Raw genomic sequence first — 19,534 nt, 5'->3', positions numbered from 1 at the left:
TGAATTATGGAAAGAGATTAGCTGTGCTAACACCCTTCCTTCCTCTGAAAGACTTTCCATAAGAGCATCAGCAAAGCCTAGCTTTTATCTTTTGCTCAGACCCACTTGGGGAGGAGACTAAAAAAGGGCTCAACTCAAAAGCAGTGTTTGCCCACACCTGACTTGTATGGTCTACACTTTAGGGGTAATGCAGAAATATTTTAGATGTTTTCAGAGCTTGGTTTTGTAAACAGCACCTCATTTGACTCACTCACTCACTCTCTAAGCCGCTGGAGCCTATCCCAGCATTCATTGGGCAAAAGGCGGGGAAATACCCTGGACAGGTTGCCAGTCCATCGCAGGGCCTCTTTTGACTCATTGGCTTCAATTAGATTCTTGAGTACTAATTGCTATCATAGAGTGGAATTAAAAAATACAGCTTTAATGTCTTCCTGCTTCACAGATCTTTAATAACTGCAAAGCCGCTTTATAAGTAGTGATCTTTGCTTTTGTTGTAATGGGGTGGATATGCCTATCTGGACAAGTGTTAAGTTTTCAGTCGAACTACAACATTAGTGATTGTCCGTATTCCATTGTTAAACAGATAACTTTCATGGCTATGTCTCTTAGTGTTCGTGTTTTATTGACAGAACTATTTTTTCAACAGGTATATGGCCCCAGAAGTCCTTGATGATTCAATAAACATGAAACATTTTGAGTCATTCAAGAGAGCAGACATCTATGCCATGGGTCTGGTGTTCTGGGAAATTGCAAGCAGATGTTCAATCGGAGGTAAGGCCCAATGTTCCACAGCCCACTCTGATGTCAGAGCTCCATTAGTGGGTCATACGTGAGTCAGACAGGATTTTATGAATTTACCCTGAATTTTTCCATCGTTGACGTGGTGGATTAAGTATTGTCTGTTCCCAGTGAACTGTTGTGGTTACCCTTAACTACACTGACCACCTACACCATGTATGGTTGCTAGCTATACTCATGTCTCTGGCTCTCTGACTTGACGTCACCCCTTTGGTTTCCAGGCATCCATGAAGATTACCAGCTGCCGTATTATGACTTGGTGCAGTCTGACCCGTCTGTGGAGGAGATGAGGAAAGTGGTCTGTGAGCAGAAGCTGCGGCCCAACATCCCAAACAGATGGCAGAGCTGTGAGGTATGTCTCCCCCTTTTTTCTTTTTTTTTTTTGACCACATTCAAAACCGTACATGCAGTTCATTCGGCTGTGGTCAGCAAATACGGATTTTATCGGTCCTGAGGGATTTCTCAAATCGTACCTTTAGTGAAATTTTTTCCCCCTGGAGTCTAACAGGTTAACAAAACCATTGACCTTCCCTTTTCTTCCAAAGTTGTGACACGGCGCGTCTCCTGGCGTACGCTGGAAAGAACAAATTCCAGTCCTGTCGTGGTGTAATCACATTATGGATCCTGGGTCTGGGCTGCGGTGTTTGTTGTCCCGCGGGACGGCGCGCTGTTGAATCTGAATAGAAGCGCTGTCCAATTGAAATTTCCATGTTGATCTGTTGTGCTGTTATTGGAGACACTACGCTCTTCAAGTCTGTGCAAAACCACAGTCTCCAGGGAGCAGCTTGAGCGGACAGTGTGCGGCAGTTCGCTTCTCTCAGGTTTCCTCCGTTGGCAACATCCCTCTGTCTATCAGAGCAGTGCTCACTTGGCTTCGCCCAGGTTTTATTGGTATTCATTTTATTGCTCAGAAAGAGGGCACAATTAGATTAGACCTGATCCGCGGTAATGAAATTACGCAATCTAATGTTTGCCTAAGTGGCAGGCTACTCAAAGTTAAAGATGTTTTTGATGGCTTTAAGCAGGGACGTTAAGCAGTCCGGTGACCGGAGTTCCACTAAATGTGCGTTCTTCAACAAATGAGCAATGTCGGAGACCATCTGATGATTTTCCTCGTTTTGAACCGTCTCAGGCCGTGGAACTAGACTGCAGACTGGCTTTGTTGGGGCATGAGTCAGGCTGGGTTGAAGAGGTGTCTAATGTGTGGTGAAGTATGGCAAGCAGATGGCATCTCTGAACTCCTCTCTCATTTGCAGGTCAGACTGTAAACACAGATGCTTTAATCGAGATCTTGTGTACAGCGAGTCTTTCGAGTGTGACTCCTGCCAGGACAAGGAGATGGCAGGCGACAACCCATTAAAATGCGTGCACTTAAAAAAAAACCCCAAAAAAACGCACTTGCGCACGCACACACACACACACACACACACAAAAATTAATAACAATCTCTTGAGTGGGGAATTAATTTTGAAATTTATGGATGTCAATAAATTCAGGGCTTAACTCACTGAGGTTTTTGATCATTATTTCAGGCAGACAAAACAAACAAGCATGTGGGCACATTAACAGTCAACTTGTGAACTTTATTGAGATGGTGTGAGCCCACAGTGCTGTCTTCTTTCAGTATCTGTGTTGCGTCTGAGGAGCAGGGTGTTGTAAACATGTCTAGCTCAGCTAAAATATTCAGGAGTTTGGCCTTGCCATCTCACTGCTGAGATACACTAGAGTTTCTAACCTGCAGAATGTCTTCAGGTGAAATTTCATGTGTGCATTCTCTCTGCACATTGCTACCCTCCACTGACTACAGAATCTCAAAATACATACATAATTCATATATCTAAGACTAAAGACAGTTTAATAAGGTAAACCAGCCTTTCTGACCCCTCTGCTCCATTGGAATGAGGTGGAATTGAGTCAGATCAGTTGAGTTAAGAAAAATGAAGTAAGCAGTTTCTTTTGTTGCTGCTGTTGTGAGCGATTTGATCTGTTTGCTTGGTATTGTCTGAATGAAACCAGACATGAAATTAGAGACATAATGAGAAATGTTCGACAACTGTGGAGAGCCCATGTTTGGCCACTTTGGAAACGACTTATTGTGTATGCAGAGAGTGTGCCTCGTAGACAGCGCCAACCCTCTCTTCCTTTTTTAGCCATTATAGATAAAACATAAGTGCCTTAAAAATCAGAGTCAAGTCTAGTGCTGTGGAATCCATTTGCCACTGGCTATGACTTTGAAAGGAGGCTTTGTGTAAGGGGATGCTGAGTCGACACACCTGCTCTGAATGTCCATTGATGTTGAAGTCAGAATATGAGTAAGGCAAGGACAGGAGTGACAGAGACTTTACATAATCAGTGAAACTGATTAATGACTCTAATAAGTCAAGTCAGGAAGGCCGTGGGTGGCAAACTGGAGACCGGCTCCCGCTCCACACAGAAGCTCCAAGGATAAAAAAAAACCCTCACAATTCATATACCTCCTCCACTATCTGTACATTCGTACGTTTTCTCTAATCTGCTCCTCTCATCGATAAGCGACATGGAGAGAGTTGAAGGAAATAAAAGAAGTCAAGTGAATAGAACTCTTAAACAGTAATTTCACAAGAAAACGGCTCCTTGTGAACAAGTGTGTGCTCGTCTTTACCTGTGCGTTGACATGGTTACGGTTTATAAGACGATTGTGTGTCTCAGAGTGTCTCAGGTTTAAACTGTCAGAGACTTGCTGCTCAGGAAGCCACGTACATCCTGTCTTTGCCTAAAGCTTCTGCAGAAAGATGTGCTGTAGTCAGGGCAATGTTTAGACACACTCAGATTCAATTGGATCTGCAGTTAGTGTAAAACAAACAAAAAAAGACAATCAAAGTAACCACTTGTAAAAAGTATTAAAATTCAGCTAATAAGTTCAAGCACATATATTTATGATTGCAATATGATTATAAATAATTCATTAAAATTCAGTCCCTCAGGAATGAAAGAACAAAAGTAATATATATACATTTTTTTTTATTTTTTTTTATTTTTCTCCATTTGCATGAGCCATATTTAAATAAAGTGAAGTATAAAGTATAATATACTCTCTTTTTAATGATAGAATTGAATGGCTTAGATTTGAATGGCTTTGATTGAATGGGTTTTTCCATTATGAATCTCATTTTTCTGTTGACTAATGCAGAAATAATCTAATGACCATAGCTCCAGTTTAGTCTTCAGAGTAGAAGTGTCCCTTAAAAAAGGATATCTAAATAAAAATTCGATGCTCTCACTACACTCCAGTCACAAACAGTATGATGATACTTCTTTGTGACTATGGTCTGTCATTATGGCTATTTATATTTGTTTCCTTTGCACCTGGCATGCAGTTTACCTGCTGCTTTGTACTTCAATGCAGAAGATTTAATAATTGTTCTTCAGTGAAGGAGGTGGAAACTTCACACCTCTAATTCAGCTGATTAAGACGAACACGCCACTCTCACCAGTGATTCTTCCAGTGTGCCTTTTGTTTTCTGTTGGTTGGTGGGTGGATTGGTTGGTTTGTATTTTTGCCTGATACGGTCCTATTTTTTTTTTTTTCCTCCAGTTAAGATGTTCTGGTGCTACTGCTGCCGCCGCCAATGACATCAATGTATATATTCTGATTTGTTTATTTGTTTGTTTGTTTATTTGTCTGTCTCCAGGCTCTGCGAGTAATGGCCAAGATCATGAGGGAGTGCTGGTATGCTAACGGGGCGGCCCGTCTCACGGCCCTGCGCATTAAGAAGACGCTGTCCCAGCTCAGTCAACAGGAGGGCATCAAAATGTAGGCTTCAAGCCTGGACGGAGAGGGAGTTCACACAGCATCTTATCTTTTCAACTACGATTGAATATTGTCATTGTTATTATTCCTATAACTACTATTGCGCTAATTATTGCATTTCAACACTCTGTCCTCTGGGTTTGAGAGAGGACAAGAGCGGTAAGGATGAAGGTTTGATGGCTTTTTTTTTTTTTCTTTGACCACGGCTGAGGTTCGCGAAAGATGGACTCCTTTGAGATGGCGCCACTTTCAACCTCACACCTATTGTGCCCACACCCCCTGAAAAAGAAAAAACAAACAAACCAACAAAAAAAAAAACAAAAAAAAAAAAACAGGTCTCCTCCCCCAGCACCTGCTCCTGCCACCCCTCCTCTGCACACCATTACACAGGTCCTGTCTTTGGTTGCTTGGCTGTTTGTGACAACCCTTCCTGGGGAACTTCTTGAGAAGTCATTGCAGCAAAAAAAAAAAAAAAGAAAAAAAGAAAAAACGCAGAGTGAGGTACCAGTTACATGGGAACTGGAAAAGAACTTAATGCTGGTCTTAACATTCGGACGGCATTGCTCTCTTTCAGGCAGATGGGTTTTACTCTGTCAGTAGAGGCTGGCTTGACTGAAGTACTGTTCTGCAAAGACCGAATGATTTTTTTTTTTCTGTTGTTGTTGTAATAGTTGTTTTTTCCAAGGCCAGGTACTGAAAATCAGATTTTTTTTTGTTGTTGTTGTAGGTAGTGTTTCTATCATTTCTTTCTGGGAAAGATGTGAGACATTTAGATGTGGGCTCATCTCTTAATGGGACATTTGCATTTTCTGTCTCTCTTTCATATGTCACTGTTTTGTTTTTTTCTTTGTTTTTTTTTTTTTTTTTGTTCAGGTCAGTGTAACTTATTTGTCATGATTGAATTATTTTGCGACAAAACTGGACATGACCTCATTCAGTCTTGGCAGACATTCTGTGACATATGCAATATAGATAACAAAAAATCTTATCTATTTTATATATTTACTGCTCTGCTACTACTACAAGAACAACTACTACTACTACTACTACAACTACTACTACAACTACAACAACCATGCCTTCTAAGCCAGGTGTTACCGGAAAGTGCCACTGCTTTGAACCAGTCCCCCCCCCCCCCCCCCCCCCCCCCCCCATGTCAGTGGCGCCACCCTTGGGTTAGTGTAGTGGATCCAAACGTATTTATGCATGAGATAGGCTGAGAGAGTACCCATAGAGCTCTGGTGAGTTTTTATCTTTTATGCACACAGAAGGAACACCCTGTTTCTTTTAGCCAAGGGACAGCCACACATAAACAGCTCGCTGGTGCCATTGCTCTTCTTTCTTTCTTTCTTTCTTACTTTCTTTCTTTCTTTTATTTTTCTTGTATTTGTGTTCTCTTCAACACAGCAAAGAGTGAGGTTTTCACTCTGTTCTGCCTCTCGCCTGTTGTGTTTTGATGATATCCGTTTGGAGAAGTGGGTTTGGTTGCCGTTTGGTAATTCACTGACCGTCAAATCTGCCAGATCACTCCTGTCCACTTGGAGGCCGGACTGTAATCCCAGACTGCACATGATTGTGTGGAAAACAGACTTCGCTTGTCTTCGTCAGAAAGGCAAACCATCCTATCCTTTGTCAAAAGTTGGTCATCACCCAGCTAATTTTATACAGCAACTATAAGCTTAATCAACATACCTACTTTCAAGGACTCGTGGACAGTCGCTTAATGCGGATTGCTCATAGTCAGGCCTATGCTTGGCTATGGACCTTTGTGACTACGCAAAAGGCCAATCAAGGGTTGGCTTTCAAAACATCAAAAAACAAAAGTGTTAGCATTAATGAAGATGTCCGTGCAAACACTATTAGATTCTTTTTTGCTAAGTGTGCTTCAGCAAACCCATTGTTTTACTCGCAATGTATCAACCATGGAGGGATGCATTAGTTATATAGCAAATTTACTAAGCCATAGGTTTTCAAACATTTTGTGGCAACTTTTTTAATAGAATGTACATTACAAGTGGGGAAAAAAACAATAATCATAAACATACGAACTGCTTTGCATTTCTGATGAGCAAGCCTTAAAGGGACCAATTGAAAGAGTCAGGTTTGTTCCTATTTTGTATAAAAAAATAAAATAAAAAAAAAAATAAAATTAATATTACATTACATGTTAGGGTGGATATTCTACATAAAGGAAACAGTAAATGTAGCATCGTATACAACCATTTATATTTTCTGATAGATGGATACCTCATTGCCACACAAATGAGCTTGCAGCTTAGATCTGTTTCTGCCCCTCCTCCCCGCAGCTATTAAGTGTGTCTCGTCTGTTCAAAAAAAGACTGTACTATACAACATTGGTGCATGACACTTGACTTGGATTTTTGATTTGCACCCACTTACTTAAGGTTTTGTCTTGTTTTGGGTTTTTTTCTTTAGAATTTGAATTATCTTTTGGCACTTTAGCAAGGAAAGCAACTAACTTCCCGTAACCGTCTTGGTTTGTCTCTGAATATCCATGGATGTTCAGGTCAGGTGGTTTTGCTGTGCTATTTGAGATATATATATATATATATATATATATATATATATATATATATATATATATATATATATATATATATATATATATATATGTATATATATATATGTATATATATATATGTATATATATGTATATATATATATATATATATATATATATGCACACACACACACACACATCTTAGAGCAGAAACCAAGCCAATGGGAAACAGTGGTCCTTGATTCAGCAATAACGGCAGTCCATGCATGTTTATTGTTGTGGCAATAGGTTTGGCGTGTGACCCTCTCTCTATTCTCCAATGGTCTAAATAGTTTGATGCATTGTATTTATCGGCAACCGTGCTGCTACACATTCTCTGCCTGTTCTGGAACAACAAGTGGTAAAGGATCTCTCTCTGTAATCGATAATCTGTCCTGTAATGTAACATGCCATATTTGCTCAGAGTTGTCTCTTTGACTGGTAGTCGCCTGCTTGGGATTTCTCACATTTTGTTTTCCTGTTACTACCTTGTCCTTTCCCTGAAACCAGTCAGATTGTTCCATCTAAGGGAAGCTAGCAACACTTGAAACTGATCTTCACAAATCAAATGCAATGTTTTGGCCTTCGGAGTCCTCGCTGAATAGTCACATGTACAAAGCAACTAAGGAATGAAATGGTTAACGCTTGGTATTTATAAAGGACCAACATGCTGGAGTGTCGTTATGGCCTGAGTTCAGAGACACTTTCAGCTCCTGAAACAGCATCTGCAAGTGAATCTTTGACAAGCTGTCCCTGAGAAGCACTGCTCTCTGTTTCTTTTGACTGAGCAGAGAGAATAGTATCACCACTTGTTGATCCAATACAGCATTTCATATCTATAATGAGTGAATGATTCCTGTTACATGCTAAAAATGTTGAAAAAAAAAAATCATGAATGAAGTTCTGTTTAAATGTTTGGATAGGAAGAAGCATCTATAAATAATATGTAAATGTATATAAATGTCTGTATGTATTATGTTTGTTTGGGCCAGAGGCTCATTGCCCTGTACAGAAATTTGAATGAACAAAAAGTTGAAGCTTACCCAATTCCCTAAAGAGCAATGTTCGTCGCTGCTAGAAGACATTGAGTAAAAGGAAGAAAAAAAAGAAAAAAAAACAGACATATTTGGGAATTTGATGTAGATAAGGTCCTTTGGGAGAGCATGCTATTATTTGTGCTTTCTAGGACAAACCTGTACCCTTTTTTTTTTTTCTTTCTTTTTTTTTTTTTTTTTTACACCATGCCACTACAATTGTTACTGGGCCAACGTTCATCTTTGTCCAACACATTTCTGTCTTAAATCACCAGCAGCCTTTTTGTTCTTAGCTCAGCAGTGAGTTTAACTGAAACACATTTACATCCAGGTATTTCCTCTCAGTGACATGCAGGTATTCTCTGGGCCTCAGACGAGTCCCACCGCACCAGCTATACAGAAAAACCATACCGTTGCACCTCTGGTTTCATGCTAACAGGCCAGGCAGGAGGTAACCCTCAGCTGGCTCCCTTCCTCCCTCCCTCTCGGCTAGACACTCTGTACTCAGTCACAAGAGAAATTTGACAGGGAGCGGAGAGCCATTTGAGGTACAGTTTAGCATAACTATTCTGGAGTTATAAAAGCGATCATCACTCCTGCCTTGTGCTACCGGTGTTCCTCACGATGTTACCAACTTCTGTGCCTCCTCCTGCTCCTCCTCCTCCTATAACTCATCTGCTACTCTGAACACGGAGGACACACTCATGCATGGAGGTATCAGCAGACAGTTGCTATTTTTTATCCAGTAGCCAGTAGCTCTGGTGCTGAGATCTGTTATTTCCAAATCCCCTGGTGTGACCCAGACACCTGAATCCAGTTGGTTTTATGATGAAATAGTCAGTGGTTTAGGAGAAAGCGATTGAGCAGTCTTTCTTGTATTATGAAACATTGAACTTAAGCCGCGTCAGCGGGAGTAATTAACCGTGCCGCACAGGCCTTTTGTGTGATCTCAACCTGAGGCCAAGGATGTGAAACCATACATGGCCTGAAACCATAAGAGATGCGAATGTAAACTAAACAGCTCCACATTCCCACAGTGTGCCACCAATCACAGCACAATTTGCATCTTTTTCAATAAACGGTCATGCAGATGTCCAGGAGGCTTGCAGATATACACGGGTCTTTCGCTTATTTATGCAAAATTTGTACGGCAACTCAGTCCTCAGGCTCTAAACTGGCGTTTGCCATGTCTTTAGTACCGTTTGGTTACCAATCTATGCCAATATATATCCGGACACTGTGAGAAAGACCCTAGAGAAACAGTGGCCTTGGAGTACCAAAAAAAAGAAAAAAACTAAAAAAAACAAAAAAAACAACAACAGTGAACAGAGTCCTAAAGCCGAAAAAAAGGTAAAGATTTGTTAAAGAGGAAACCAAGTAAGGTTTAGGTTTAATTTCTGAATGAAGCGGTGGTTCTGGGTCATATGAGGGGTTTCATTGCGCTAAGAAGCCAACCAAGGTGCTTTTCACTCGGTCAGTGTGGCTGCTGTTCCTTTCAAACTTTGCAGAAAAAAAAAGAGAAAGCTTTATCATGTTTTATTTGGTGCCTAAGTTTGACTCTGTGTTAAGTTCTTTTTGTATTTCTCCTAGAATGATGCACTGCATGTGATTGATTTCCAATGTTTGCATCACTTGCTTTTTAAATAAATTTTTAAAAAGAAAAAAAAAAAAGACTTAAGATTTAATTAACAGGTTTTAAAAAGGTCATAGAAATCATAAGAAAAAAAAATATATCTATATATACATACCTCCTCTAAAGACCAATGTGTTTTTACCTCAGTGTATATAATTGATTTGTTTACTCCAAGTTTGCAATTTTGTTTCTATGAAATGCTAAATTGAAGAATACACATTTTATGTTAGTAGTTCTTTTTATGTCAACGGCATTGAACTGTGTTTTTGTGTCCAAACGCTATATTCCTCCTTTTGAACCATGATCTGTCATTGGTTTTCTTGTTCGTTCTGTCCAAGTTGTAAGTGCTTTACTGATGTCAAGCAGTCATTTAAAAAAAGCCTCTTTCTGAGCTGTTTAGAAATGCCTTGTGAACTTTTTTGCATTTTTTTCCCTTTGTTTTTTTTTTAATTATTTTAATGTGGTCAAAATGAGGAGGTGGTGAGGAGACTTTGTGGAGCCCTCAAAGTGGATAGAGCACCACCTGTGCCCCCCACCCCACCCCCCCTCCCGCTGCCCTTTTGGTTTCTGAAGCATATGTATTCATTTTTTTTCTTTTTTTAAATAATATGTACAGAAGTATGAGTGAACAACATAGGAAAATAGTGTGAGTGAGGCTAATGTTGCGTTCTAACGTAGTGGACTAGAAATGGGTGTGAATAAAAAAAAGAAAAAAAGAAAAAAAGACTTTGCTTTTCTCCAACACCCTCTGTTTTGTTGTCTGCTTTGGCTGAGTTTGTTTATGCATTCTTTTTTCTTTGTTTGTTTTAAGTTCATATGCTTTTGTCCGAGGTCTGACGACAACAAGCAGAACGGAACAATGCTTTCATAGTAGTAGGTACAGGAGTAATTTGTCACTATTAGCATTTGTTAATTCATCCATAATGGTTAAGCTGAGGACTGGGCCAGGACTTTCCCATTTTCCAGCAGAACTCAAAAGCAACCTCTTCCCGACGCATCTAAAGAAGACTTAAAACTGTCCAATGACCTGTACCAATGTAATTAAAAGATACCTTCTCCTTTTCTATTTCCACCACTGATCCATTTAAGTCTGGATATATCAGAGAAGAGCCTTAGGTGAAAACTGTAGCCAGACTCTGTCATGACTCAGAGAACAGAAATCCATTAAAAATGTCCAAAGATTTGGAGACCATGAATTTGCCCTTCCTTTATATAAACAGGATTGAAACTTGAAAACCGGAAAAGGCCCAGTTTACTTTCATTAGAAATGTTTCCAAGGAAATACATGTTTTTTAACAGTTACAATTCATATTTAAAACAGTATTTTAAACCGTGTCTCTCTCATGTTTTGCAACCTCTTCTGAAACAAGGATATTGAATACACAGGCTGCATGAGCATGCACGGCAGTGTCTTTGGCCCTCAGTGGATCTCTTTTCACTCATTAAATATTCATGTGGGCTCTTTTTTAATTGGTCCCCGATTGGAATGCTAATTTAACCCCTTTGTATTGACCTCTCTGGTATCGACTCGTTCACCTCAGATATCTCATTTACGGCTCAATTGATCGCGGGGCGTTTTAGAGAAGGGCCTGTCGGAGCCCGGCTCGGCTGAGTTCATGCGCCATCTACTGAGCTGATCAATCTTTGTGACGCAGCCAATTATCTTTGTCTTCCTCGGCCGGAACCCTCGGGAGAAGTCTGTCAAAACAAAAGTGACGGTCGCAAGTGCTCTGCCGCCGTTTCCAGATCTCTTACTCCAATCTATTTCTCTCGTTTAGTAAAGTTTTAGATACAATTCGAAAGCAACTTTTAGCACATTTTCTCGTTTCCCTTTGGGTTTGTCAGATTCTCACAGATGAAATCAGTTGGCCCTAAGGTTCCTATATTTGACTTTTGTCATTTTAGATCAATCTTTTCAAATTTAGCAGCTGAAGTAGAAGTTTCAGGTTCTTTTTCCGTAAGGATTGACGGATTCCATTAACCAATCCCCTCCATTCCCTTCACACTGACACATTCATGTGCGGACTTCCGTTGTTCAAACTCTCCAGCGCCAATCTGAGGCCCCCTTCACTGTGTCTCTGCGTTGCATTGTAAAGACGTTACCTCTGCTCATGGTTCACTCTGATATGTGTTAGAATATGGTCATATATCACAGCACAGTCCCTCAGAACTAAAGAATGTCTGAGAGTCTATTCACACACGGATGCTTGAGTGGACTCTGCAGGAAGGCAATACACTTTTGCATTTACTTTGGCCCATGCAGTTATGCTGTGAGAGGACTGGACAAAATCTTGTTTTTGTTTATACTGACAAGCTTTCAGAGTCAGCTGATCTTAAATTATGGATGTGCAACACTAATCTTACATCTGATCTGTTCTGCAAGATGACCTGCTTTTTTGTTTTTGTTTCCTTGTTTATTTCAATGGAGAAATAATTTTCTTTGGCCTTGTGGAATTGAAAAGCAAGTACATGTCAATAATGTCAGACCAAACATTTTTTCTCATGTTTTGCTTTTGTATTTGATTTTTCCAGTCATTTTGAATGCCCAACCCCAAAATATTGACTTAAAGAGAACTAGCGGCAGTTGTGTACTGGTAAAAACACTAACTGCTGAACTTGAATGGCATTCACATGGGTGTTACCTAAGTCAGAGTTCCATTCTGCGTTGCATTATAGAGGATTCTGTTTATAGAGCACTGTATCAATAACTCTCCCTCCATGTGCCTCTCTCTCCAATACATGTCTTCTGTGTAAAGACATTTGTCAGACTTCCAGCCCTTGCCACCTACAGAAAGGTCAATAGCAAATGAAGAAATCGATAGTTGATTCATACAAGCTCCAGACATTTCTCCCTCCAACACCCCCACCCCCCAGAATCTCCAGCTGCAGCATTCAGTCAGATCTATTTATTTGCCTATTTCTCTTTCTTTCTTTCTTTCTTTCTTTCTCTCTTTCTCTCTCTCTCTCTCTCTCTCTCTCTCACGCACTCACTTTCTCTCAACCCTGAATAGAGAGGGATGTTGGCTGCTATTCAGCTGTGTGTGGAGGTTTTGTTGCTCTTAGTCTCTGCAAAACAAGTTTGCAAAGGCCAGTTCGTTGGATATAACTGTTCAAAAACCAAATTGGAGAAATAACAACAGGATAATACATCATAACTGATCATTATAGACACACTTGAAAGACTTCATTACTGTATGCAATATCAAATCCTTTTACTATAATCCAATCACAGGCCAAGTCAATCACTATTTTAATCCCATACCAGTGATATTTTTTTTGTCTTGATTGTCAAGAATGACACTGAAACGGGTGTAAAAATACAGATGAGATTTCTTTTTGGGGGGTTATGTATTTTATTTCATGGAATTTTAACGGTGCAGAATTAGAATGCGGCAGCAGACTCTGATAAATGCCCCTCTTTTCCCTCCCAAGGGAACGATGCCAAGAAGCAGAATCAATCTATTTAATTTTTCTGTATCAATGCGTTTTGACCAAAGCTGTATGAAACCGACAACAGGCGAATGATCTATTTAAAGTGTCTTTGCTCCACGTCTAATAATAGAACAAACTTGTATCCTGGAGCCTTTGACAGTGATTTATATTCTCTCCTTTTTACCTGCTTTTAAATGCTGGGAAGTGTTTTTTTGGGGGGGGGGGGGGGGGCGCTGACAAAGAAAATAGCAGAAACTAAGTGGTGGGCTTGAAGAATTGATCTGTGTGTGTGTGTGTGAGAGAGAGAGAGAGAGAGAGAGAGAGGAAAGTGTTTATCTGAAAGTGAGAAGCTGAAGCATTTTGGAGAAGGAAGAAGGTGGAGATTGTTGCAGAGGATTTTCAAGTGGAGAGCATTTTGAGATGGAAAGGGTGAATAGTCTATACTGAAAGAAAGCTATTCAGATTGTCAGTCATGGCTTTCAGAAGAGCTTTAAGAGATTCTGCCTTCATGTGAAGAAAAGCTATTGCCTGGATTATGTTACTGGCCTGACGTAAAGTCACAGAGATGAAGACCTAAGATTTACACAGCTCAAGCTGTAAAAGCACTCTTAACACGGCTTCTGTCCTGACACAAGCCACCAGCAGGGGACACTGTTGCCTTTAAAATCTGATAAAAATTGCCACCCCAGCCTATGTCGTGAGCAGAACCTCTCTAGAGAGGTATAGTCTATGTAGGACTTTACTACAGACTTACACAAACACATCTGATGGTCCAAGAAGTCCTACAGGAGTCCTGTTCAATAGTTGTGTGCTCACCTTCTCCTGGTTGAGATGAACTCCTTATTCTAACATAAATTGCCCCAGAGCGAGTCCCTCTCCTCAATTTTAAATCGTCCCAGGGGCAAAATTGCTTTTCGTGCCCTGACTTTTTTTGGGGGGCGGGGGGAAGGGAGAGTAGCAGTAGCAAAATAAACTTTTAGTAACATCTGATTTCAGGTAGCAGACGGTTTAAACAAGTTTTTGTTCATATCTTTTCAAACATATATACCGAGTTTATCAAGACCATCACTTAATTTCTCTGTCTTTCTGTAGACTATAAACTCTAAGACTAGATATAGAAAAACAAATCACATAACAACACATTCACAGAAGCTTCTTTTGCTAAGATACGAAAAAAAAGTAATAAGAATAAGAAACAGTAAACGATTTCAGCGTCCAGGTTTCCTACTCCTTTATAGCAACAGAGTAATTGTGTAGATAAAGATCTTAATGTGTCACAAGTTCTTCTGAGGATTCATCAATCATCACCCCTAAAGAATAATTTTCACACTTTGAAAACCAGTTATTTTCCCGGACTAGGAACTAGACTACTTCGCTGTCTTGAATGAAAAAACAAACAAACAAATAAAAACAAATACACACACACACACACACTCGACTCGAAAACCTAGACCCATTTGAAGATCTCGTTTTCAAGGATGAAGCCCTAAAGATTTTCTACTCTGCTCTATCGACTTTCCGTACCGAATCGTTTTATCGGATATCCTTACGAGTAAAATAAATTAACCTTAGGTAGCCTGACAATCGCTGCATATCATCGCATATCGAAATAGGCTTTGACCAGCGACGGGTTTATCTGTGGCAACAACAAAACTTCATGCTCATTACCTGTACTCAGATAACGAACCGGTTAGCAATTCAGTGGAAACACCATTTACCTGAATTAACATTACCTTAATGCTGCCTTAAGAAGGAAATCTTAGCTGAATTTGAGACATTGGATGTGTGGGAACAAACCGCTAAACCATACTAAACTGTTTAAATTAGGCCTAAATATCTGTTGTGCCGTGGAAAGGGACATAATCAGTTTGACATCCCTCTCATATATTCGTTTAACGGCCAGCACCCTTTGAGCCCCGTGCGCAAATTGCGTGTGGAATGAAAGACAATAATGGACTCTCCTAGACCTTCATTCTTTATAATAAAATTCAACCGCTTCGTTGTTTCCACTCTTGGCCCGTTTGCCTTTGATATTCCGTTAATTAAAGCTAAATCGAGAAACAAACCCATGAGATTCGTTTTCAGTGCACTGCTTCAGTTGGGATTGAGTGGGTTCCAATTTTGTCAGGGCAAAAGGATTAAATGAAAAATGTTTCAACCAGCTAATTAGTATACCCTTTTCGGTTTACAAACAATCTCTTTTAACGTCAGTCTGGCTACACTAAAATAAGCTAAGTAGTACTTCGTGCTGGAAAATATTAAGCGACCCTAATAATGAAACCTACAACAACAACGACAAAAAAGATTGAAATTATTTGTTGTAATTTCACATAAACTCTATAGTTCAAGCAAGCGTTCCTGCTTTGATCTGCTGCCATAGTCCAAAGATGGGGAAGACTGTGTCACATACAAGGTGCTTTTATGTCAAACATCTGCTCTGTACTGAAATTCACTGGAACTACTGTTATTAACAACAAAACCATTATTGCTGGCTCCTAAATTGGAGGATTTAGGAGCCAATTATGCCAATTATGACAGTGCTGATTGGAAATGTAAGGCCAGTTGGAGGATTTAGGAGCCAATTATGACAGTGCAAATTGGTAATCTAAGTGCAATGACTGGTAGGTAGTGCAGGCAGTCTGCTGTGATTCTCTGATCTTAATTTCTAATACTCACATCAGATTGGGTAAGGTTTTATTCAAGATCCCACTAAGAGCAGTCACTATGTCGGATTAAAAGGCTTGAAGAGTCATTTAGCAACTCTCTCTCTCTCTCTCTCTCTCTCTCTCTCTCCAGTTACACCTCTCACATTTTTCTCTCCTGCACTGTGCCACCAGGTTGGTAATCCTGCCATCACATGTTTGCCTGCCTTTGCTTTGTGGTTAGCTCTAGTGCGAGGCACTGTCAGACCAGTCATAGGCTCTATGGTCCAAAGTGTGCCATAAGATTGATTATGGTCCCCTCTGATGAGGTGCGATGTTTTGCAAAATGAGCTCAGCTTGCTTTAAGTGGTTTCATCTAAATGATAATTGGTCAGGTCTTTCATCTCCTACATGTAAACAGGTCCTGTAATTGTTCCCAGTCCTTTTGCCAACACAAGGGGGAACACCTTCTTCTTGTAACAAAATAGGGAATGTATGCATAAGTCTCTAAGTGTTTGGGTGTGTGTGTGTGTATCTGAGTGTTTTAATCATTCGAGGCTTAACCCTAGTTAGTCAGATTTATTGGTGATAGAAGTGGGACCCCTGAATTCTACATCTGAGTATGTTGAACTGCATCCTCCAGGAGGCAGTGCAATGATCAGTTCATATCTCAATACAGTTTTGGAGAACAAGAACTAGATAGAGTTAACAGGCAACCTGAAAGCGTCACTCTGGTTTCTCAATAGCTATTTTCAGCAAATGTAATGGCCATAACTTTCAATAGTCATAATTCGTATCTGTCAGTCAGTCTCCATTCATTGTGGTTTAAATGAGAAGATGGCGCTTTGAGAACATCCATTTAAATTTTGGCTGTTATCGATGGAGTGCATACTGCATTCTCATCAAGCATAGCAAACAGATTTTAGTCTTTAATTTCTCAGTCTGTGGAATTCAGATTTTGAAATGTCTGCTGCTCAAAGATGAGCCTTTGAAAGGGGTTTCATTCCATGCCAGGTGAATGAGTGTGTCTGTGTTTGTGTCTGTGTGTGTGTTTGTGTTTGGCAATGTGTGTATGCTTGAGTGAATTCAGATGTCACTCTGTGAACCTGGCAAATGGATTGTCAAATTTAAACTTTTGGTTGCATTTATGACTGTTGTTCCCATTACAAATTACAGTGACAATACTCACATAATCAGGACATAGAGTGCTCGTAATTTCAATATTATAATTCAAAGCAATGGTCTCAGAAGAACTAATTCTTCATCTCATCCCTCTAGACCCACTTGATAGCACTTGACTCGACTAACACACTTATTTCAACTTGTCTGCTTAATCATCAGGCCACTGTGGTCTAGGACCATTAAGATCAACCCATTTATAAAAAAAGAATAGGTCCACCCACAGCTGGAGGTCTAAGCATTTATTAGCCATGCTTGGTCAAATTCCCCACTGTACCCAAGCCATTACGGAAAGCAACGGATGAGTGCTCTGGTTAAATTTGCCCGCATTGACCTTTCAGAGCCTCTAACCAATCAAGTGGAGAAAGCTGATTTTCCTGCTTTTTACCAAGCAGAGAGACTGAGCTATGACAGTGGTGGCTGCACAGTGTAGTTGGACCAATCCATTCAATGCTGATTACAATGTCTCTCTCTCTCTCATCCTCAATGTATGTTGAGTCAGTTTTCCACCTCCTCCACTCACATTGCCGTTGTCTCCAAACCCCCCTCTTTGTTGGTCACAGATGGACTTGTCTTGGTAGTAGTAATGATGACCTCATTGTCCCTCAAGCTTGTACTCCACACACGTCACATCATAAATGATTTCCCTCCTCTGTACTGTTGCAAAGTCACTAAACCATCTTCCTCAGGCCATTATGCCTCTTGACAGAATCTGGGTGACGAAAACACCCCAAGCCTTGGCATGTATCATGAAAGATGATGCCCAGTCACAAGTGATGTTTGAAAAGATAGTATGCATGTCGGCAAAGACAGCAGCAGACTTTACACTCCTTTGTTTCCCCATTTTTAAAAAAAACAACCTCAGAATGTGACTTCAAACATAACCCTATTCATTTATGAAATTATTCTCATAATTTGCTGGGGGAATGAAGGAGGTCTAAGAAAGGGCAGCAAAGTTTAGATAGCTGCTTAAATGTCAAATATTCTCTTTCCAACTGCAGTCATTTTATTTAGAATGTGGTTGTGTTGGAAGTAACTATGGCTCTTTCCAGTATTACCTTTTTCAGTACTATTCCTCCATGTTATTATTTCAGAATAATAGATATGACTATGTCAAGAAGGAAACCAGACTGCATAGCACACATCCAGTGCAGAGCCAATGGTAAGAAAAGTGATTCAAATGAAAATAGCCAAAGTAGGCCAACATTTGCAATTCCACACAAAATGTAAAATGATTATCTCAGTGGAGCACTTTGCAGCAATTAGCATTCATATATGTGTCTTTTTTTTAACCCTATTGAAAAGTAAGCGAGCATTTGGTGATTGTTTGAATAAATGATTTTTTTCCTTAAAATTTGCTGTATTCATTCAAATAATTCTCCTGTGTTCATTAAACATATTCTCACTGCTTGTCACCTCAAGCTTCTCCAAGCAATCACTAGCTTTACTCATATACAAAATAAATGTGATAATAACAATAACAACAACAGCAACAACAATGATAATAATAATAATAATAATAATAATAATAATAATAATAATAATTATTATTATTGTTGTTGTTGTTATTATTATTAATATTATTATTGTTGTTGTTATCATCATCATAAATGTGCTTTCCACATTTTTAGTTTTATTCTATAGTGGTGCTGTCATCCACCTCTATGGGGATGGAGTGAGTCTGCTTTGCTTCCAGGGTCAGAAGGAGGTGAATTAGCAGTCATCCTCTGTCTTGTGCCAATGCTGCCTCTGGGGATGGATTGGTGAAAAACCATCTGCCAGTTCACCCTGCAGAGCAGCCTCACCCTGGCACAGACAGACTCACGGTCGTGTCATGTGATCAAATCAAAGCTCTGCTCCAAACACAGAGCATCTTAGCCCTACGACCCCAGTGCTGTTCCAAAATCACACACGTTTGCGAAAACTGCAGATGCTGAACACAAGCAAAAGCAGGGAAATGTGATGTGTGTGTGGTTGTTTTTGGAGCATCAGTGAGAAAAGAAAAGGAAATCCCCAAAAGAAAAGGAAATCCCCCCAAAATAATTATCTTGCTTTTACAAAAAACTTAAAAACTATTGTCTCTCCATGAGATTAATTATCGTGCCGAGCACTGCATGTAAGGTTATTCATGGTATTTTAAGATAAATGAAATTTAAGAGTCAGATTTGTTCTAGATTTCTTTTGTATTAGGAATTCTGAGGTAATACATCTTAATATTGGTCAATTTTGACTGATTTCAAGATATCTATGACCTCTCACATCTAGATATTTGTAGTTAATTCAAGTATTTTTTTTCACCCCACCTGGGACATAATTTTGCTTTTTTTCAAGCATTTAATAGTTAAATTAATCAACCCATCATTGGAGACATCTGGTCCATTCTCATGCACTGTATCACAGTATTTTCAAGGACATTAAGCTCTTAACAGAAGTGAAACTGATGTGACTCATAGCACATGCACTGTA

The 19,534-nt window shown here is 39.7% G+C and overlaps 1 protein-coding gene across 1 annotated transcript in view; it reads left to right on the top strand.

The window, feature by feature from the left end:
• Positions 1 to 4,870, top strand: part of tgfbr1b (transforming growth factor, beta receptor 1 b) — a 37,110-nt gene extending 32,240 nt beyond the window's left edge. Inside the window, exons 7-9 of the mRNA XM_030770087.1 lie at positions 647 to 771; positions 1,020 to 1,150; positions 4,470 to 4,870. Coding sequence (XP_030625947.1) covers positions 647 to 771; positions 1,020 to 1,150; positions 4,470 to 4,595 — 382 coding nt within the window. The 3' untranslated portion in view covers positions 4,596 to 4,870. The remainder of the gene's footprint in view (positions 1 to 646; positions 772 to 1,019; positions 1,151 to 4,469) is intronic.
• The last annotated feature ends 14,664 nt before the right edge of the window (positions 4,871 to 19,534 follow it).

This window comes from Chanos chanos, chromosome 3, assembly GCF_902362185.1.
Source record: "Chanos chanos chromosome 3, fChaCha1.1, whole genome shotgun sequence".
In the NCBI taxonomy this organism is placed as follows: Eukaryota; Metazoa; Chordata; class Actinopteri; order Gonorynchiformes; family Chanidae; genus Chanos; species Chanos chanos.
This window is presented reverse-complemented; position numbering and strand designations above follow the sequence as displayed.